The following is a 23077-nucleotide window of genomic DNA, read 5'->3' as shown; positions in this document are numbered from 1 at the left end:
CAGGTCTCACAGTTTGTAAGTTCGAGCCCCGTATCGGGTGAGCTTGAGCCCCGCTTCAGGATTCCCTCTCTGCCTCTCACTTACTCGCGCACTCTCTCTCTCTCTCTCTCTCACCAAAAAAAAAAAAAAAAGTGGAACGGGAAGCTTTAGTCCTTCTGAAGCCCATTTCTGTAGGCAAAGTTCATTTCTTTTTCAAAATAGTATTTTTGTACTTCTGAATTTTTTCTAATGTTTATTTATTATTTTGAGACAGACACAGAGCATGAGTGGGGGAGGGGCAGAGAGAGAAGGAGACACAGAATCCGAAGCAGGGTCCAAGGCTCCAACCGGTCAGCACAGAGCCTGACGTGGGGCTCGAACCCACGGACTGTGAACCACGAGATCATGACCTGAGCCGAAGTCTGATGCTCAACTGACTGAGCCACGCAGGCACCCTAGTATCTTTTTATTTCTTAATCAATGGATAATGTATAAAATTGCACAACTGCCTTATTAGGTTCATATCTTTTTTTTAATACATCACTGAGAAAGTTTTTGAGTATTGTGCCCCATCCCCATCTTCCCCATAAGCTCTGTGGTTTTTACTGTGTGATTTTACATAGTACAGGGAATTTTAGGAAGTATGTTACATTATAACATTATAACAGAACCGACTGTATGTCCAGCTGATAATTTAAAAAACCAAACTATAGATTAGTATATACAGATATCCCTTGCTTTTCAAAAGTTCATGCTGTATCATTTTATTTTTACGAAAGACCTACAATAGTACCACTTTTGCTAACTGAAAGAAATCCAAAGGGGATTTTGGCTTTTATAAAAAAGCTGAAAAGCGAAACTAGCATTCAGCATTTGTTTTCAGAGGCAGCGCGTACCTCGAGTGGCACCACCAAGCTCCTTCTCTGGGAACTACACTCGTCACCTCAGCATCAGGCCACCAGAGCTCTGAACTGTGTCTGCAAGCATCTGTGCTTTGTCTGATCTATTCTGTGCATCCATTAGCAAGATGTGTCTTATGGTATCAGAACAGCCTAAAAGAGGGTATTTTGGGGGTCTGGGAACGTCGAAAAAATTTTCCATACAAATTAATGGCAACGGTTTCTTTGCTTTATGCCATTTCGGCTTACAAAACATTTCATAGTAATGCTCTATTTTCAGATAGCAGGGGACATGTGCATAGGGTAATCCCATTTTTGTTAAAAATATATTCCATGTGTCTACAGGTATGTGTGTACGTGTACACACTTATAAATGCTTGGAAAAAAGGTCTGGAAGGGCCTCCATCAAATAGTTAATAGTGGTGTCTCTGAAGGCAAGAATACAAGGGACTCTCATTTTAAACTTCATGGACACTGATTTAGATACAGTGCTATCCATATTGGTATTACTTCTGCAATTAAAAAAAAAAAATCCCCCTTAAAAAAAATAAATCTGTTCTAAGAGAAGTACTGAAAAGAGGATCATCACACAATCTGATTATGTCCCAGCTTAAAATCCTACTGCTTAAAATCCTTAATACCTGATATCCAAATTCCTCAGTATTTATGAAGGATCTGCTCCCCTCTACCGTCTCCAGCCTCATTCCTCAGTTTCTTCCATCATTTATATATTCAAGTAAGATTTATTTAAATTCCTGTAAATGTGGGCACTGGGGATAAAGTAAGTGAACAACTAGATACGGACCTCTCACAGAGCCATGAATCCAGCAAGGGAAAGATTTTAACCAACAACACCAAAACTGTACCCAAAAGTACTTAATTAAAAATGTGGTTACAAAGGGGTAACATCCAGGCTCAGGGATCAGAAAAAGCTTCCCTGGAAAAGGGAAATGATATTTAGACTGAGAATTTAAGGATAAGAATGGGACTGATAGAGAAGAGCACTGCAGAAAGAGAGAATGTGTGATAGCCAAGGGTCAGAAAAGAACTTGGGCCCTTCACGAAGAAACCGGTACAAGAGGGCTGGGGGTGGGAGGGCGGAAGAGAAGTATGGTGAGAAGGTATGGTCAGAAGTTGCAGGGGCCAAATCATGTGGGGCCCAGTATACTACAGTACAGATTTTGGACATGACTCTGAGAGCAAACAGGAACAACTGAAGACTTTCAATCAAACATGTGTATCTGGAAGCTCACTTAGGTTACTATCTAAAAAAAGGCCTGGGGTGCCTGGTGGCTCATTCAGTTAAGCGTCCAACTCTTGATTTTGGCTCAGGTCATGATCTCATGGTCCATGGGATCAAGTCTCGCACTCACAGCGCAGAGCCTGCTTGGAATTCTCTCTCTCTCCTATCTCTCTGCCCCTGACTCTTGCTTGCGCACACACATATGCACTCACTCAAAATAAATAAATACACATTAAAAAATAGTAAAATAAGGGGTACCTGGCTGGCTCAGTAGGTTAAATGTCCGACTGTTGGTTTCAGCTCAGGTCACAATCTAATAGTTCATGGGTTTGAGCCCTACACTGGGCTCTCCTCTGACAGCGCAGAGCCTGCTTGGGATTCTCTCTCTCTCCTCTCTCTCTCTCTCTCTCTCTCTCTCTCTCTCTCTCTCTGTCTCCCTGCCTCTCCCTTGCTCGCTCTCAAAAAAAAAAAAAAAATTTCTAAAAAAAATTTTTTTAATTAAAAAATAGTAATAAAAGAAAAAAAGAAAAAGAAATGTCAAAGGAGGACCAAGAATAAATGTGAAAAGACCATTAGGAACTTTTTCAAACGTCTGTGGATTACCGACGAGAACTTGGACTAGGATGATGGTAGTGGAAATCGAGAAAAGTATATATATATAGTATAGCCTCCGGCCATACTGCAGTTCCCAAGCCTCAGGTCTCAGAGAGGAAATGCCCTTACATCATCCTTCAGCTGCAAAATGCCTAACCCTTTCAAAACCCTGCCCAAATTAGGTGCGCTGGCCCTGTTCTTCTGTAGCCTCTCATGCTCCCCTTTATCATAGCACTTGCCACACTGCACTATAATCACATATGTATGTTTTTGTCTTCCCCACATGACTGAGTGCTCCCTGAGGTCAAAGATCATTTTTGGTTGTTTTTGGTTGTTTTAATCTCTATCTGTACCCCCAATGCCTAATCACTCAAATGTCTGTGACTAAATCCCCACTTCTTGTCAACTACAGGTTCCAAGGAATGGAGAGAACAAGCCAAGTTCTTGGGGCTTTCTCTAAAAAAGAAAATATGGGAAGCAGACTTAGGGTTTGAGAAAGCAGGTGAAAAAGGAAGGGAGGTTTCCTGGCTGGATAAATGAAGAGCTATGAAACTGCAGACTTCTTCCCCTGGTGCTGGCAGTCTCAAACTAAAAGCCCAACCTCACAGATGTAAATTTAAGAGAAATTAAGGAAAGTAATTACCCAAGAATAAGTAAGCTGAAAATACATAAACAACATGAATAGTTACGAAAGAAATGACCACTTCACTCCGCTTATATCTTTAATCATTTGAAATTTCTACTAAACTTACATTCATATATTATTAGTAAAATTAAAAATAAAATAATTAATAAAACTTAATACACCTAATGACAGCCCATAAACTGAAAATGCCTTCTCTGAGATGCAAACAAGAATAAAAACATAAATGGGGCGCCTGGGTAGCTGAGTTGGTTGAGCGTCTGACTTCGGCTCAGGGCATGATCTCCCGGTTCGTGAGTTCGAGCCCCACATCGGGCTCTGTGCTGACAGCTCAGAGCCTGGAGCCTGCTTCAGATTCTGTGTCCCCCTCTCTCTCCGCCCCACCCCTGCTTGTGCTCTGTCTCTCTCTGTCTTTCAAAACTGAATAAACATTAAAAAAAAAAAAAAGAATAAAAACATAAACTTATAAACACAGTACTTAAAAATCAATGAGGCACAATGGGAGAGTGAGATCTATAGAGTATTAGTTACAACCTTAACCTTTACAAAGGATACTCCCCAACCTTGAGGCCAAGGTCAAAGAAAGCCATAAAATGCTTTCTCAAATTGCTGTTGCTGCTTTCATTTTATTTATTTATTTATTTATTTAAACGTTTATTTATTTTTTTAGAGAGAGATACAGCACAAGCAGGGGAGGGGCAGAGAGAGAGGGAGACACAGAATCTAAAGCAGGCTCCAGGTTCCAGACTCTGAGCTGTCAGCACAGAGCCCGACAAAGGGCTCGAACCCAGAAACTGTGAGATCGTGACCTGAGCCAAAGTGGGATGCTTAACCGACAGCCACCCAGGCACCCCCCTGCTTTCATTTTAAAGACAGACAGTGGAGCTAACCCAATAGAATGACTCCTCTCTTATTCATACAGGCTTCCAATTTGGGGCTGCAATATCCAAACTAGAAAAGGGCAACAGTGAGACAGTCTACCTTCAGTCTCCCCTGAAGCACCCCATGCAAATCATGGCACATAGCAAACTGGAAGTTTCATTCATAAGCAATGTCTACTTTCCAAGTCATGCAGAAAAGAGCTAAAGAAGGACATAAAAAGAGAAAATGGCAATTTTAAATTAAACCACAAAGAAGTCCTCCTATTCTACTACTTTTGATTCATTCTTAGCAGACAACAATGTCTCCAACTTCAAAGAGAAAAAAGTAAACATCTTTCTCCTCTAATACCCACAAACTTACCTGATCCCCAATTACCTGCCCCCATCTCCCTCAAGTGTCAGAAGGATCTCTCACCTTCAGTCAGGCTAATCTCTGCACTTGTGCTCCAGATTCTACTCCCTTCCAATCCTCTGCAAGGACGTCTCCCTGCCATCTATGTCCTTACTCTCTTAGACCTTCAGCCTATTTATCACTGTTTTCTCCTCAAGTGACTAAATCTACTCTCATGACTTCAATTCCATCTACAAGGGGATGCCTTCAAATATCTTCATCTCTAACTTAGAACATTCTCCCCACTTTTGATATGCTAGCCTTTAAATCTCTTTTCAATGTCCTACAGAAATTCCAGCATGTCCAAAACTAAACTCACTGTTTTTCTCCTAAAACCAATTCTACCTCTATTCCCTATCTCAAGGAATAGACCAGTACTCACCCGGTTTCCAAGCCAGAAACACCTAAATAGGTATTACTTTTGACTTCCTCTTGTCCTTCAGCTCCCCATGTCCAATCAGGTCCTTTGGATTCTACCTCATTAATATATATCGTATATCTGTTCACTTCTCCCCATCTCCAGAGCTATTTCCTGGTTCAGATCTTTTTCACATCTTACTTGGATTATTGTAGCAAACTCTCATTCTTATTTCTAAGAAGTGATTTGTCAGATACACATTTTAGAGATATAACTCTGGCTGCTTTGTGAAAAGTTTGGAGAAGGGTAAGATTAGAAGGATAGATAGGAGAAGGGTAAGATCACACCATCATTCACTCCACTATGAATTTTACTCTCAAGGCACAATGAACCAGCCATTTGCAGTTTTCCAACTATGTGCTCTCTCTAGCTTCACAAAATCACAACAGAATTCGAAAGCATCATATTGGTGACTCCAAAGCCAAAGCAGCAAAAAATTCTCATCCTATACTAAGTAAATCTTCCTCTAGAAAAACTAGTTTTACTAAATTCTACAGTGCCACATAGTGGTGAGAGAGGGAAGCATATAATAAAGTGAAAGAAGTGTAGCTGGAAGTGAGAGATGACATCAGAGAGCCTGAAGTGATTTACCTTCCCTGTGATTAATGGTAAGTGTCTGTGCACTGATTGCCAGTTGCATGTACTGGGGCACCCATGTTTACTTAGTTAGTCTTGCCCATTAGATCACCCTCAGCAACTTACATCACTTGGGCTCAGGCTGCCCAGCCCATTCTCCTGCTCAGAATCCTTCCCAGATTCAGTGCCCTGGGAGGACCGAGGATGTGATGGGTGGATCCAGATCTCTAAGCGAGTGGTGTCATCTCCAACATGCCGGAAAGTAGACTTCTTTCCTTTCCGCCATTGGTCAGGGCTCAGTTCCAACTCCTCATGTTGCTTTTTTTCCATCTGTTCTGCCTGTACAATGTACAAACACATAAGCTCAGACTCTCCTGGAATTCAGCTAATAAAAAGAGGCGCTCACCTCACCTGAGTTTGTTGCCCAGGGGCTATAAAAAGTAAAGACTTTGCTATAGTCCCAAAGTAGCAAAGTATCATCTGCTTTGTCTCATAGGCGTTGTTAATTCCATAAACAAGATGCACACCCAAGGGCCCTGGAGAACTTTCCTAAACATGAGTTTGGTTCTGCATAGAGGCTGACTGACTCCATCAGCACAGCCCAATGGGACCCCCTGAGGCCATCATAAGTCATTCCCCTGAGGACACAGAGGCACTAAGAGAAACACATTCTGTTAGGAAGGAATGAGTCTGCCTGCATCCCCACTCACCTTTCGTTTGGTCTCTTCAAACAAGCTCATGAGACTCTCCTTGGCAGTCAGGATAGGGTTGCTGGCAGCTAAACTGCGCATATAGTAATAGACAGCATCAAGCTTCCTCCTCTGCAGAAAGAGGCCAAAGACATCGAGTTAACCAATTCTTTTTCTAACTCCAGCCCGAGTCAGCTGACCTAGAAAATTACTATCTCTCCCAGGCTGTGAGGAATTCCAATAAGAAAATCAGAATGCTATCCACGGAAGAAGCCATGGCAACTACATCAGAGAGCTCTTCTTGCACAGTACTGTATCTTATGAGCCAAGTGCTCACAAGGGGGAGAAAAAGAATGAAGAGCCTCATGAAATATAAAATCCAGTTACCTTTCGGTTTTAGAAAAATACAAGGTTCAGCTCACTAATTAGTATTTTAAAAATTATAAACAATGGCAACATCACTGATTAAATATAGTGAGACAAGTGACCATCACTTTATAGATTTTACCTCTAAGCCTAAGGACACTGCCCCACAGGCATTATTATTCCCATTTTAGAAATGAGGAAAAGGAAGCTCAAAGAGATTGCTGTCCAACAACCTAAGTTGTCCAACAAGGTCTCCAAGCCAAATCCCGGGTAAGCCAATATATGAACCTTGGACTGTCTGGTTCCTACGTTCACGTTTTCACTATACCACACTGACTCTACTGAGGAAGGGAAATACAAACTACTATCCAATGAATTCAGCAAATACTTCAAGTCAGTTTTACAACCAGTTAATAAGGAAAAGAAGTAAAACAGAGAGGCCAGAAAGGAGAAAAAAAAAAGAAAACACTGAAATAAAGGGAGAAGGAATGTCAAAAACCCTTTCTCTCTTCAAGTTCATATACGCTTTTCCCCTTTTTTCTGTCTCAAAATGCATCTAGAATACTAACTTCTCTCTCTCCCCAGTAACTCATTCCTCAAAACTTTCATTTTAAACAAACAAACAAACAACAATAACAAAAAACCTTACATCTTGTATTCTGCTAGCATGGTTAAAGATACACATTCTAAGGTCAACTGCCTGAGTTTGAACTGGTCCTGCCATTTATTAGGTATAACTCAAAAGAAATCAACCTAGAGGTTTCCTTATCTGTAAAATGGAGATGTTTACACACATATGGCTCCCAAAAAGATTAAAATTCATATAATGCATACACTTTAACAGAATATCTGACATACTATTACAGTCAGTTCAATGGGGACTATTTGTTTTTTAAGATTTTATTTTTTTTTTTTTTTAATTTTTTTTTTTCAACGTTTATTTATTTTTGGGACAGAGAGAGACAGAGCATGAACGGGGGAGGGGCAGAGAGAGAGGGAGACACAGAATCGGAAACAGGCTCCAGGCTCTGAGCCATCAGCCCAGAGCCCGACGCGGGGCTCGAACCCACGGACCGCGAGATCGTGACCTGGCTGAAGTCGGACGCTTAACCGACTGCGCCACCCAGGCGCCCCAAGATTTTATTTTTAAGTAATCTCTAGTACACCCAATGTGGGGCTCAAACTCACAACCCCTAGGTCAAGAGTTGCATGCTCTACTGACTAAGCCAGCCAGGTGCCTCCAATGGGGGCTATTTTTAGTATTATTCTATTCCATACTAATCTCAGTCTATACCACTCACTTGATTTTAGGCTGTTTTGTCAATTCTACAATGATTTTTTCATATTTTAACATCTCTGAAATTGATTTACAATCAATATCTACCATTATATCTCATTTATAATAACTCACATATTCTTTCTTAGTGGTCCAGAAAATAACAGTGCATTTAACAATCAACGCATCACATTTCATGAAGTCTAATTTGTATCACTGTCTACACACCTCACTTGTCTTTTCAATACTTTTTTTCAGATCATATCACATATTCATCATTCAGAGTACCTAGCAAAGCACTGTGCACAAGCATGTTCTCATTGAATTCTTGAGATTCACTGAAATACTGATAGAAGACACAGAAAACTGAGAAAGTGACACTAAAAGACAAGTAGGATAAAAGACAGAAAAAGAGGGACAGAGGAAAAGAACTTGAAAGGACTACTAATTTAGGTCAGAGATTTATGAAAGAAAAATATACCAATTTAATCAGAATGGGGAAAAGCCATTGAGGGAATTCAGTAAAGCTGTAAGGCTAAGATCAATGCTCAAAAATCAATTATATTTCTATACGTTAGTAATAAACAACCTTTAAGAGAAATTAAGAAAATAATTCCACTTACAATAGCATCAAAAAGAATAACATACTTAGGAATGAATTTAATAACCAAGTGTAAACGTGTAAAACTTATATACTGAAGATTATAAAACGTGTCTGAAAGAAATTAAAGAAGACCTAAATAAATCAAAAACATCTGTGTAAATACTCCCCAAAGCAACTACACAGTCAACGTAATTCTTATGAAAATCCCAATGACTCTTTTTGCAGAAATGAAAAAACTGATCCTAAAATCCATATGGAATTACAAGAAACCCCAAATAGCAAAAATAATATTGAAAAAGAAGAATAAAGGTGGAAAACTCACATATCCTGATTTCAAAACTGACCACAAAGCTACAGTAATTAAAAGAATGCTGGCGTTGCTGGCATAAGGGTGGACATATGGGTCCATGGAAGAGAACTAAGAGCCCAGAAATAAACCATGCACCAAATGATTTTGAACAAGGATTCCAAGAGTAGGCAATAGGGAAAGAACATTCAACAAATGGTACTGGAACGATTGATACCTATATGCAAAAGACTGAAGTTGGACTCTATTTCACACCAACTACAAAAATTAATGAAAAATGGATCAAAGATCTAAATACAGAAGCCATAACTATAAAAACTCCTAGAAGAAAACATAGCTTAACTCTGAATTTGATAATAGTTTCAAAGCTATGACACAAAAGCACAAGCAACAAAAGAAAAGATAAATAAATTGGATTTCATCAAAATTTAAAACTTTTGGGCATCAGAAGACATTATCAAGAAAGTGAAAAGACAGGGGCACCAGGGTGGTTCAGTTGGTTAAGCATCTGACTCTTGACTCCAGCTCAGGTCATGATCTCACAGTTTGTGAGTTTGAGCCCCGCAATGGGCTCTGCACTGTCAGTGCAGAGCTTTCTTGTGATTCTTTCTCTCCCTCTCTTTCTGCCCCTCCCTTGCTCCTAAGTTTATAAACTTAAAAAAAAAATTTTTTTTAAGAAAAAAATGGGCAAAGGATTTGAACAGACATTTCTCCAAATGGCCAGTAAGTACAGTTCAATAGCGTTAGTCATTAGGGAAATGCAAATCAAAACCACAATGAGATACTACTTCAAAATCAATAGATTTGTAGGTTAGCAACAAACTGATTCTAAAGCTAATACAGAAAAGCAGATCCAGAATAGCCTACACAATACTGACAAAGAAGAACATGGTCAGAAGACCAAACTACCTCACTTCAAGACTTACTATAAAGCTACAGTAATCAAGACAATGGTACTGCCCAAGAACAGCCAAATAGATCAATGGAATGTAATAGAAAACCCAGAAAGAGACCCACACAGTTATGGTCAGCTGATCTTTGACAGAGGAGGAAAGGCAATTCAATGAAGAAGGGATCACCTTTTCAACAAATGGAGTTGAAACAACTGGACATCCACATGCAAAACAATGGATCTTGCACAGACCTTAAAACTTTCATAACAATTAACTCAAAATGGATCACAGAACCTAGATGTAAAATGCAAAACTACACAACTCCTAGAAGATAACACAGGAGAAAATCTAGGTAACCTTGGGTTTGGTGAAGAGTTCTTAGATATTAAACCATAAGCACAATCCACAAAAGAAAAAGTTGATAAGATGGATTTCATTAAAATTAAAAATCTTATTCTGTGCTGAGAAAATGAAAAGATATGGGGCACCTGGGTGGCTCAGTCAGTTAAGCGTCCAGCTCTTGGTTTCACCTCAAGTCATGATCTCATGGTTTGTGAGTTCAAGCCCCACGTCAGGCTCCATGCTGACAGTGCAGAGCCTGCCTGGGATTCTTTCTCTCTCTCTCTCTCTTTCTCTCTCTCTCTCTGTCCCTCCCCTGCTCACTCTCCCCGTCTCTCTCTCAAAAATAAATAAATAAACCTAAAAAAAATTTTTTAATTAAAAAATAAAAAGAAAGAAAATGAAAAGATAAACCACACACAGAGAAAACATTCGCAAAACACGTATCTGATAAAAGAGTGGTATTCAAAATATACTCTTGGGGGCGCCTGGGTGGCTCAGTTGGTTAAGCATCTGACTTGGGCTCAGGTGATGATCTTTTGGTTCATGAGTTTGAGCCCGGCATCAGGCTCTGTGCTGACAGCTCAGAGCCTGGAGCCTGCTTTGGATTCTGTGTCTCCCTCTCTCTCTCTGCCCCTCCCCAACTCACGCTCTGCCTCTCTTTCTCAAGAATAAATAAACATTAAAAAAATTTCAAAATAGGGGTGCCTGTGTATCTCAGTCGGTTGAGCATCCGACTTCGGCTCAGGTCATGACCTCACAGTTTGTGGGTTCGAGCCCTGCATCAGGCTCTGTGCTGACCAGTTGCTCAGAGCCTGGAGCCTGCTTCAGATTCTGTGTCTCCTTCTCTCTCTGCCCCTCCCCTGCTCACGCTTTGTCTCACTCTGTTTCTTAAAAATAAATAAATGTAAAAAAAAAAAAAAATTAAAAAAAAATTAAAAATATACCCTTTAAATAATTTTTTTAATATTTATTTATTTTTGGGAGATAGAGTGGGGGAGGGGGAGAGAGAGAGGGAGACACAGAATCCGAAGCAGGCTCCAGGCTCTGAGCCTGTCAGCACAGAGCCCAACGCGGGGCTTGAACCCACAAAGCATGGGATCATGACCTGGGCTGAAGTCAAGATGCTCAACCGACTGAGCCACCCAGTCACCCCGAAAATATACTCTTAAAACTTAACAGTAAGAAAAAAAACAACCCAATTTAAAAATGGGCAAAAGATCAACACACCTCACAAAGAAGATGCACACAGATGGCAAATAAGCATACGAAAAGATGCTCACATCATGTATCATTAGGGAACTGCAAAGTAAAATGAGATGATAACACTACACACCCATCAGAATGACCAAAATCCAAAACACTGATAACACTAAATGCTTATGAGGATGCAGAGCAACAGGAACTCTCACCCACGGCCAGCGGGAATGCAAAATGGCACAGCGACTTCAGAAGACAATTTGGCAGTTTCTTCCAAAACTATATCCGCTCTTACCATACAATCCAGCAATCACACCCTTTGGTATTTACTCAAATGAAATGAAAACTTATGTCCACACAAAGCCCTGCACACAAACATTTATAGCATTTTTATTCATAATTGCCAAAACTCGTAAGCAACCAAGATGTCTTTCCATAGGGGAATGGATAAACCAACTGCGGTACATCCATACAATGGAGTACTATTACTCAACAATAAAAAAGAAAAGAGCTATCAAGCCACAAAAATAAACCTAAATGCATATTACCAAGTGAAAGAGGCAAAGCTGAAAAGGCTACATACTGTATGGTTCCAACTATATGACATTCAAGAAAAAGCAAAACTACAGAGACAGTAAAAATTAAGATTGCTAGAGGTTCAGGGAGTGAGGGGGGATGAACAGGTGGAAGGTGGAACACAGGGTATTTTTAGGACAGTGAACTTACTCTGTATGACACTACAATGATGGATACATGTCATTACAGATTTGTTCAAATCCACAAAATGTACACAAAATATAAAAGTGAACCCTAATGTACACTATGGACTTTAGTTAGTGATAACGTATCAATGCTGTCTCATCAATTATAAACAAATGTATTACACTAATGCAAGATGTTAATGACTGGGAAAATGGAGGAGGAGAGTTGAGGGAATATATAGGAACTCTGTACTTTCTGCTTACTTCTCTGCAAACCTAAAACTGACCAAAAAATTTAAAAAATAAGAAAAAAATATTAAAGAGATATCCCTTCACACTCACTAGGCTGGTCATAATCAAAAAAATGAAAAATAACAAATGTTGGTGAGAACGTGGAGGAACTGGAACCCTTGTACATTGCTGGTGGGAATGTAAAATGGTGCAGCCTCTATGAAGAAGTTTGGTGGTCCCTTAAAAAGTTAAACACAGGGGCGCCTGGGTGGCTCAGTCGGTTAAGCATCCGACTTCAGCTCAGGTCACGATCTCATGGTCCGTGAGTTCGAGCCCCGCGTCGGGCTCTGGGCTGATGGCTCAGAGCCTGGAGCCTGCTTCGGATTCTGTGTCTCCCTCTCTCTCTGCCCCTCCCCCATTCATGCTCTGTCCCTGTCTCAAAAATAAATAAAACGTTAAAAAAAAATTAAAAAAAAAAAGTTAAACACAGAATTACCATACAACCCAGCAATTCCACTCCTAGCTTGTTTCTTTGTTTTTTTGTTTTGTTTTGTTTTTTTGTTTTTTTAGAGAGTGGGAAAGAGAGAGAGAGAGCACATGGGCAGGGGAAGAGCAGAAGGAAAGGGAGAAAGAGAGAATCCCAAGCAGGCTCTGCACTGTCAGCTCAACATGGGGCTCGAACCCATGAACCATGAGATCATGACCTGAGCCGAAACCAAACAGTCACACGCTTAACTGACTAAGGCACCCAAGTGCTCCTCCACTCCTAGATATAGACTCAAAAGAACTGAAAACAGATATTCAAACAAATACCTGTACTTGACAAAGCACTATTCACAAAAGGTGAAAGTTGAAAACAACCAAAATGTCCACCAACTAATGAATAAGTATGGTATATCGATGCAATGAGAGTATTACTTGGCCATACAAATGAAGTGCTGAGACATCCTACAACATAAATGAACCTCAAAAACTTTACGGTAAATGAAAGAAGCCAGATATAAAAGGTCACATACTATGATTCCATTTACATGAAACATTCAATAGATAGATCCTGAGACAGAAATAAACTAATGATTGCCAGAGGCTGAGAAGTGGAAGGAATGGAGAGTAATGGGTATGGGGTTTCCTTTTGGGGTGAAGAAAATGTCTTGGAACTAGACAGAGTTGATGGTTGCACAATACTGTTAATGTACTAAAGACAATAAAAAGTGAGTGAAGATATTCAATAGATTTTGAAGGAATTATATCTGTAAACCACGTTATTTAATCAATAATTTCAATCCATAATTAAATAGTACGAATTTTTTGGGATCTTTTGTAGAGTAAAGGGGAATAAAAATTTTTAATTCATAAAAAAATTTTTTAATTCAAACATTGTTTATTTGGGCAATGAATTTTACAAAATTATGAAAATGCTACCTGCTACATGACATGTTAGCTACTTTACACTTAAATCTTTGATACCTACCATTGACCTTCCCCCCCTTCAATTCAACTTCCTTACTAGGGGCCATTATCAGCTCCCAAGACTCTCTGTTAGAGGTACATTTAGAGAAGTCTGGTAAGATCTAGGAAGACACAATTTGGAACTAAGTGCTTCTGCTAAGGGGGCTCCTTAGGTGGAAAGCTAAGAGGAATATCTGGGGAACAGAAGGATCTGACTACTTAAGGATAGGTGAGGACTTTAAGGAAAAGTGAAAAGGATTCTTATTTTCCTTCTGGAAATGAGTAACCTCATTCAACAGGACAGGGAAGGGAAGCAACAAGATTAAGATTCAGAGCAGAAGCCTTGGTCAAAAACAAAGAGCGGTGTTTGGCTGGGGCATGAGCACTCCCTTAGGAACTGAAGGGCGATGAAAGTGGATCAAGTACAGATTCAACCAAAGTAAGGATCACTGACAACTTACCTCTGAGAGGAACAAAAGGAAGGTGAGGATGGAAGGCAGCAAAGGATATTCTTTGGGTTTAGTGTTCAGATGAATTCCAGCTCCAGGAGCTGATACTATCAAAATCCATTCTTTCTAAGATACTGCCTGGAAATACTTCCCCTGTCCATAAGATTGCTTACCGTGTACACTGCCAGCAGAGCCAACTGGTTATAGGGGCGCCCATTCTTGGGAGCAATATGCTGGGCCTTTAGGTACCAACTGGAATAGAAAACAGTAAAAAATGCTAGCTCCACATCAACTCTTTCCATTTCATCACTTGACAGCCCTTACTACTTAAGACATAGCTGGAGTGTTAGATGTAACGCTGGAGTGGTAAAGCCTGGTAACAGAGACCAACAGGGACAACTGTAGGACTTCCATATGGGAGGCAGCTCAGGTGGCCCATTGCTCTTAATAGGGCTTAGCCTAACGCCACAAGGAAAGAGAAGCAATGAACAAGAGGCAAAAGTACCTGCGTGCTTTCCCGTAGTTTGCTGTGTCATTGGCTTGTTCCCGATACCTAGCGATATCTCCTTGGCAAATCATACATCGCTGGGCACTGATCAAAGCATATTTTACCTTCAGAAAAAATGATCAGTTAGTAGTGTACCCAAGAAACTGTAACTTCAACCCCAAAGGACAGGGATGGGATCAAAGTGACAAGAGCAGCATTAATAAGGCACTAGTAGTCCTGAACAAAGTAAAAATTTTCAGTCTAAACTTGGCTACTAAAAAACAGCCAACGACATGATGCAAAATTTAATGAGAAAGAATGGCAGAAACAAGAGGGTGTCATTCTTATTTCAAGTCCCAAGTAAATAGAAGAAAACATTTTGAAAATAGGAGTCAGGAAACCTATGTCAGAGTTGTATGATTTTACATAGGTCTTTGGGACTGTTTGGAGGACTCAAGTTTCTTCATCTGAATGTAGAAATACATATTCCACAGGGTAAGTGGAGAGAGTAAGTGTTAAATACTCCATAAATTATAAAGTGATATACAAATAGTAAGATAACTATTTATTCTTTTATTTTCCTGTCATCATTATAGTCTCTCTCTCTCCTCAAACTATTAGTATCACTGTACTGTGTTACTGCCTTACACTCACTTCGCAAAAAACAGTAATATCCCCTAGAACTAATAATATAGTTACCCTTTACCAAACACCTACAACATAGTTGTAGTTCTCTCTCCCTCTCCGTGTATGTTTTCTCACTAATGGGCTTGGAATCTGTCACTCAGTGAGAAAACAAGAGTTTTCTCAATCCCAAGAACTATGTCCAACCAAAAAACCTAAGGAGCATCACTTTGTAACATACAATTCCTCTCCACTTCACCACACACGAGAAATTAACACATCACGAGTAAAGAACAAAGCTTCAAGAAGAGGTAGATTCTGATGCCTTAGCAAGGCTCATCCACGAGCTCTATAACTAGCTGCAGCACATCAGCCTCCTAATACATAACAAATGCGTGCCTCAGCAAAGTTACATACCACTACATGTCACATACCTTCAGAGTCCTCACTATTCTGCACATTCTATGAATGAACACCAAGAACCCTCGGTAGTTAACTGATAAAACACCAAAAAAACCAATTCTGTTATTCTGTTTCCATACTGTAGCACTCTGCCATCTCAACGGGGGGGGGGGGGGGGGGGGGGGGCAAATTCCAGCAAAGGCTCTCCTTAGGATGAAGTCCCAGACGATCGAGCTTCTGTTCATCTCCTCAACACCACTTCCCGCCTCTCTCTGGGCCTCAGTCAGATTAGACTTCTCTCAGTTTTCCTAACACACCATGCTCTTTCCCACTTCAGGACCTGCATATATACTACTTCCTCTCCAGAGAATGTTCTAGCATCTTCACATACACCTTCATCTGGCTAACAACCCAGGTCTTCAGCCCCAGCTTAAGCGCAACTTCCTCAGTCTTCTAGGATCCTCTAAACCCCTTTACATTAGACCCGCACCATACATCCTCTGCCGAAGTCACTGCATCTGCAATTACTATTCCAACATCCATACTCACCCTTAATCAAACTCTAAACTCCAGGAGCTGGGATCATGCTTTCTTGTTCCACAATGAATCATGTGTGCCTAGAAAGGCACATGGCATGTAGGAAGATCTCAACAAATACTTGTTGATTAATGACAGAGTTTGTACACAGCAATCATCAGAAGAAATAGAAAAGCAAGAGGAAGTCTCTGCTCCATAATTCATATGCCTTTCTCTAATGAGTCTTTAACCTCTTCCTTTCTTTTGGCTCTTTCCTCCCAATATACAAATATGCTTAAGCCTCTTCCAGGTTAAAGACAAACTTCTCTTGACACTGTGTTCTCCTTTAACTACTATCTTCCCTCCTTGCCTTTGCAGCCAAGATTCTTAAAAGAATGGTCTATATTCCTCCCTTCGTTGTTATCTACTGTCCCACCTCTTATTCACTATACTCTGGCTTCCATCCTCTCCAACGAAAATAAATTGTAATAAAGTCATCCAATGGACACTTTTAGTAATCTTAACATTCAATGACTCTACAGCACTTTACCAATTTTATCTACTACCACCTAGAAATTTGATCCGCCCCTATTCTCTGGCTGACTGGCCAATATATCCCAGCATCCCAACTTCTCCTTCAACTATCACTTATACATTGATGACTTCTGAATCTATATCACATGCTTAGCTCTTTCTCCTGAGCTTCAAACAGACCAGAATACTTCTTTGTGCATTTTTAAGTTGTCCCACTTAAACACAGCCAAAACTGAACTATTAACCTCTTCCTTCCCAGCCACTCTCCTAGGCCACAAACTGGAAAATGATCTACACTCTTTATGCCTCCTGTCTCATCACTCACATCAAATCTGCCAGCGAGTTAATTATATTTCCCTTAGATCTTTCCAATTTGTTTCCTCTTTTCCACCTCCATTACTTCTACCTTAGTTCAGGCCCACAACCTGACTCTCCTACCTCCATTCTTGCCCAAACTCATCCATTTGCCAGAGTGACTGGTTCTAAGAAGAAATCCATTTACTGAAGTTCAATCAATGGTTCCTCACCGCTTTCCAAAATGAAGTCCAAACTCTTCACTATGGCATACAAAAGTCTTTGATCTATCCCTTTCTACTTCATTTGCTTTACCTCCTACAACAGCCCGACTCCACATTACAAAAACCAGCATACTGAACTTCTTGCACTTTCTAACAAGGCCTAATTCTCTCTTGCTGTACCTTGTACTGCCCCTTCCACTCCCGGTCATGTTTCAAGACTTGACAGTCTCTCAGAAGTTTTCCTTGACCCCACGAGTCTGAATTAGAGCCACTCCACTCTGTGCCCCTTCAACACTGTATATATAACATTACATTAGTACTTATTACATTATAATTGTTGGTTTAATCAGTCTGTTCCCCCGCTGGACTGTATCTTTCATTCTGTATCCTTAGCACATAACTAACTGATTATGTGCTTAGCACATAACTAACACTGGATAAATGCTTACTAAATGGATGAATATATTTAAGATATAGAAGCTGGCTTACTGTCTTGCGTAATGGCTTGCTGCGAATGGCAAGACCATCCATGTAGTCCTCCAGTTTGAACTTGTAAGTAACCTGCAGCTTCTGAAGCAAACTATCAAAGAAGTCACTACCCTATAAAGACAAAAAATAAGAAACAGCTGAATCAGGCTGTTCTGATCCAATCTACCCACCAGGAACTGGGTTAGGTAACCTGTCCACAGTTCTGCTAATGTTCAATCATCCCATGTAAATAGAGGCACACACAGTATTTACTGGTCACCAACTAAACACAAGACAAATCCATAGCATAAGCCCCTCCATGGTTTTAAAAATATGAAAGAACACACACACACACACACACACACACAGACACACACACACAGACACACACACACACACACACACACACACACACACACGTGGTTTCTCTCCCAACAGCCACCCGCCCTCCAAACAAGACATTAGGAAAATTTCCAAGCTCAGAACTAACTCCAACTGCCAGTTAGTTATGATCCCAAGGAAGCAACAGGGTAGGGTAGACCTAAACCCATGAAAAGAGCATAAAGTATTTCGTCAATGTTCCGCCATAAATCATATTTCCGGTGATAAAAACCCATCACAACTACAGAATGCTGAAGCCTTTATCCTGAGAGCAAAAAGATGATGGTTTACCTCATCCAAGAGCTCCAAAAGTCTGTTCCGAATCTGCTCTGGGTTCTCAACATTCGGATCCTTGAGAAGCTGCCTGAACTTCTCAATCACCTGATAGAAAGCATTCTTCCACAGGATCTGATCCACATTCTGATTATCAGAGAACTCAATATCTAATAGGATACAGCGCTCATATAGCTGCAGCAGTTCAGCTCTGGAATAAAATACATGCAACTTCTAGCTCCAAATACACCACAGGAAAGGCTAGACCCAAGAGTTGAGCTTCTTGCAAATTAAACACCTTCCTTGGCAGGAAATCCAAAATGCCACCAGGTACAGTACTCATTTGACTTTCCACTCTGCAGCAGAATGTCATTCTAAAGACAGTTATGTCTAGGAAAGTAGTTTTTCCCCATATGCCTCTACCTAAATTTAACAGCTGAAATAAGATCTCCACCACAAGTTATATGCTGTTCACTTCTTGGCATTCTGGAAAGTCTTTCCTTTTCCATTTCCAGATTCCAGGTTCTCTTAAAGATTTTTTTTTTCTTAAAGAAAAAGTGGGAAGCATAATCATCTCTAAGACTAGAAACTGCCCCTTCCATATACAACTCACCCAGTGACCTGCCTAAAAAGTTTCTACCTTCCTCAGCCATAGGAGCCCATATGCCTCCAGCTTATCTCCATTCCCCTCTAGACGGGATGGAACACACCATACCTGAGCTGAGCCATCTTCTCCAGGCCCTCCGGACTGATGCGGTCCCTGGAGAGCAGGTTGCTGAGCTGCAGTTCCTGGTTGTCAGCCACCCGGAGAAGCCTATGCAGCTCCTGCTGCTGCATGTTCCTCATATGCTGTTCCATCTCCTCAGGACTCATGGTGCTGGCAGGAAGAGGGCCACAAACATACTGTCCTGCTGGAGTCGGGTAGCCTGGGTAGTAAGGCCCAGGGTACACACCATTCGTAGGGCCCACTGGGTACTGCAGAGGGCTATAGCCTGTATAAGGATACTGGGAGGCAGGACCTGGTGTCCGGGGGTAATAATAGGGGTTGTCAGAGTTTTGAAACTTATAGTAAGATGCTTGGGCCTGGCGGGAATCACCCCAAGAAGTAGGGCTGACTTCATCATCAGTGTCCAAGAAATGTAGCTGGGGCGTCTGGCTCTTTAGAGCAGGTTTCTGATCAGGATTGTTTGGGTCCCATAATCGTCGAGTGGTACCTCCTCGGCCCCAACTCCGAGATCCCTTACTACCAGATCCAAATAAAAGCCGAGGTCCCAAAGGTGCAGATTCTGGAGAACCAGCTGAATTGACAGATAGGGTGGTATGGGCAGGCAGAATCAGAATGCCTCGTCCCCGACCCCGAAGTTCTTGCTTCAGGTTTTTGGACTCTTGCTTCTCAGAGCCTTTGCCCCCACTGCTCAAGCCTTTGTCAGGCTTTATCCTATCCACATCCTCCCTGGATGATCTCACCATGGGAGAATCTTTGTTCATGGTTTCTGCATCAAAAGTGACATGAAGTGTGCCTCGGTTTTCTTTGCCATTGCTTTTCTGCTCTCCCTCCCCCCGGCCAGACCAGCTTCTTTCTAAATGTTTCTTCCTTTCCGAGCTCCTCCTGGGTCCATCAGACTCATCAATTCTGTCCTCGTCTAAAGAATCAGTTGAGGACATAGATACTTGCTTCTTCAGTCGTGGTCTCTCCTTGGTCCGATCCTGTCGGCGGCGACGACATGCGTTATCAGTCAGGCCAGCCCCCTCAGCACTGTTGTTGCTGCCAGCTGAGCTGGTACTGCAAGTGCGGTATCGGTTCCTCCGTTTGTCTGAGCGGGAGTAGCGCTTTGCAGAACCTGGCTTCCCCTGTGCCGGGTCATCATTCACTTTCTTTATCCCCTCCCCCTTTTCAATCCTCCTTCCTTTTTCTCCCTTTGCAACCCTTACTCTGTCACCATTGAGGCTCTTTTCTGCCTCATCTTTATCTGGTTTATTCACAACCTCCTCTTTCACATTTCCCCTATATTCATCTTCTTCTACTCTCAGTTGTTCTACCTGGTTGAGGATTTCTTCCTCACCCACCCTGCTAGTTGATTCTTTGGCAACAGTCTGCAAACGCCTTCCAGGCTGGTAGATCTGCATGTCAGGTTTCTTTGTTCTCTTGATAATTCTTAGACTTCGATCCTCTTGTCCAGAAGTCCTAGGAAAGGACTCCTGTGCCCGAGTATTTTCTGGATCTACAGGACCATTTTGGTGTTGATTATCCAGTTCCTTGCAGACATCTTTAATGAGCTGTGTACCATTTCCAACAGCAGAACAATCTCTGTCATTAACAATTTCATCCTTAAATTCATCACTCCCAGAAGGTTCCTTGATTTTAGGTTTGTTCCTTAGCCGGGAAAGACCAGGCTTATAGATTTCTAGATCTGGGCGCCTGTTATCTTTGCGCTGCCTGGGCTCCTTCATGTTTTCTGCAATGTTGGAGAGAGTGTTGGGGAGGAACAGGTAGAAGAAAAGAATAAAAGGGGAGGGAAGGGAAAAAAAAAAAACACTGTCATTCCGGTCAAGTAACAGAAAAACCTAGCAAGAATTACACATGAAAATGTTAATATTGGTGGACATAAAAGGAAATTTCTAAAGAAGCAGAAATTCTACTAGATGTACAACATTTATTCAGCAACTGGCAAGGCTAAGAACTTCATTATGTTGGAGCTACCTACACTTGGGTTAGGGAAACAGGAAAAAAAAAATCATACTCTTTTGTGTTACCCAAGTCATATCCAGATCCCCAAGACCCCAAACTACCTCACTGCCAGAATAAAAGATCTCTGATCATTTAAGCATCAGACTGTTCTCTGCTATGGAGCCCTTGGATCCATCTGAATCTTTTCTTCTAGTGTCTCCAACATTTTTCCAGGGTGGCTAAGTCCTTTTTAACATAGGAGTAGTTTATGGGAAAGGAGAAAAAGAGGGGTATGCATAACAATCCACAGTTCTGGACATCTCTGAAGAAAAAATTTGCAACTCCAGTCTCTGAACTTGGCCAGGACAATCCTCTTCTTTTAGGATACCAATTGCCCAAACATGTACCTCCTGTTGAAGCAAACAGGAAGCAGTTCCTTTCACATTCTTCAACTGCACTCATGCTTACCAACTCTCTAACAGCAGCTAGCAGTCATTCTAAGGAAATACTGCTTAGACTATCATCATTAGAATACTGGGACTAACTGCTACTATGATGTGGAATATGAGAAGGAAAAAGTTCCATAAAGGAGCTTTCTCTGGAGGATAACGGAAGTATTGTCACATGCTCGCAAAATACCCAGGCCTGCAGTACTCAAGAATAACAGTACAGGACTTTAGAAACTCCTCTCCAGGCTCCAAAAACTTAATGAATAGCAGATAGGCAAGTATCTATTTTTTGTATCTGTCACTTTATCTATTAAGGGGAGAGATTACTACAAATAGACACTAAACTTTTCAATGGGAAACTGACAGGAATTAGTGAGATTACAGAGGACTCAAAACAGAATGCTATATAAAATCCCCATATTGTTCTATAAACATCAATGCAAACAAGCCCATAACAGGGAGAGGGAACATCCTCCAGCATTTAATCTCATGGGTATAACAAAGCAGAAAGAAACAAAAACCCCTGAAGTGTAAGATATTGCTACAGTATTTTCAAAAGTTTAAAACACTACTTCATCAAGTACAGATAAAGGTAAAGCGGTTTACCTCCAGAATAACTCACCCTCAGCAGCCTTTGTAACTTAGGTGAGAGGTGGGGAAGAGGAATGAGAAGAGCTACTACTACTTTTCAGAGCAGAGGGAGAAAACGACCTGAATAATCCCATTCAGATGACCAACGAAAACCAATTTCACGGACTCTGGCCACAAGCATGAGAAGCACAACTCTAACACAACTCCACTGCCTAACAAACGAGAGATGAGATACTAGAATCTTCCTTGGAGCTTTCCTATTATGGATGGAGACTTTAATTTGCAAGATGGGCATTCTCTCTGATAAAAACTGCTCCTACACATGCCAAGGGCAAACCAGAGTAGAGTCAGCTCTCTACTGGAGGTCCTGGATCCCTCCAGCGGCGCAGCCTTCCTTGGGGGAAAAAGTTCAACAAGGAAGTCCCAAGCTGTCCCATCTTTCTCCTCGATTTCCCCAGTTCCTTCTCTCCAACTCTAAAGAGATGACAGGGCAGGCATGCAGATGATTTCCTCTAGGGACCATACACCCTGGGGCCTCCACCAGACCCCAGCGCCCACTCCTCTCCGCATCTCCTGACGGCTGGGAAATCCAGACTGGTCTGAGAAGGCTGGGGCATTGGGGAACAGTCACCTTCGCGGTGAGAAAGGGGGCGGAGGCAGGAACTCAGGTCGAGCTCTCCCGAATGGGGCCGGAGCTGGCGGAGCCGGACTCCACACCGGCCTCCGGGGTGGTGGGGCGGCCACGGGACCGCCCTCGGCCCCCGCCCCCACTGCCGGGGGAAGGGGCGGGGGCTCCGGAGCGCCGCGGACAGAGCAGGGAGGAGGCAGAGGAGGAGAGGGAGGCGGGGCGGGCAGGCCCAGCCCAGGAGCTGGGCGGCGCGACTCACCTCTGCTCCCGGCCTGCGGAGCCAGAGCGGCCAGGATCCCTCGCAGCTCCGACGCCGAGATCCGGACACGCTCCAACCCCTCCGCCATCTTCGCGGCTGCTGCTACAGCTGCAGCCACTCCGCCACCGCCGCGCGCAGCCAGGAAACCACG

The 23077-nt window shown here is 41.8% G+C and overlaps 1 protein-coding gene across 2 annotated transcripts in view; it reads right to left on the bottom strand.

Moving 5' to 3' along the window:
• Positions 1–23071, bottom strand: part of SMG6 (SMG6 nonsense mediated mRNA decay factor) — a 230319-nt gene extending 207248 nt beyond the window's left edge. The window contains exons 1-8 of one of the 2 annotated variants that reach the window (XM_030296755.2): positions 22927–23071; positions 19047–20787; positions 18350–18542; positions 17699–17809; positions 14634–14740; positions 14302–14380; positions 6335–6445; positions 5751–5963 (exon numbers count right to left, since the gene is read on the bottom strand). In XM_030296755.2, the coding sequence (XP_030152615.1) occupies positions 5751–5963; positions 6335–6445; positions 14302–14380; positions 14634–14740; positions 17699–17809; positions 18350–18542; positions 19047–20787; positions 22927–23014 (2643 nt within the window). In that variant the 5' untranslated portion in view covers positions 23015–23071. The remainder of the gene's footprint in view (positions 1–5750; positions 5964–6334; positions 6446–14301; positions 14381–14633; positions 14741–17698; positions 17810–18349; positions 18543–19046; positions 20788–22926) is intronic. The other variant, XM_030296756.2, reaches the window with a different exon arrangement.
• Positions 23072–23077: the final 6 nt, after the last annotated feature.

This window comes from Lynx canadensis, chromosome E1, assembly GCF_007474595.2.
Source record: "Lynx canadensis isolate LIC74 chromosome E1, mLynCan4.pri.v2, whole genome shotgun sequence".
In the NCBI taxonomy this organism is placed as follows: Eukaryota; Metazoa; Chordata; class Mammalia; order Carnivora; family Felidae; genus Lynx; species Lynx canadensis.
This window is presented reverse-complemented; position numbering and strand designations above follow the sequence as displayed.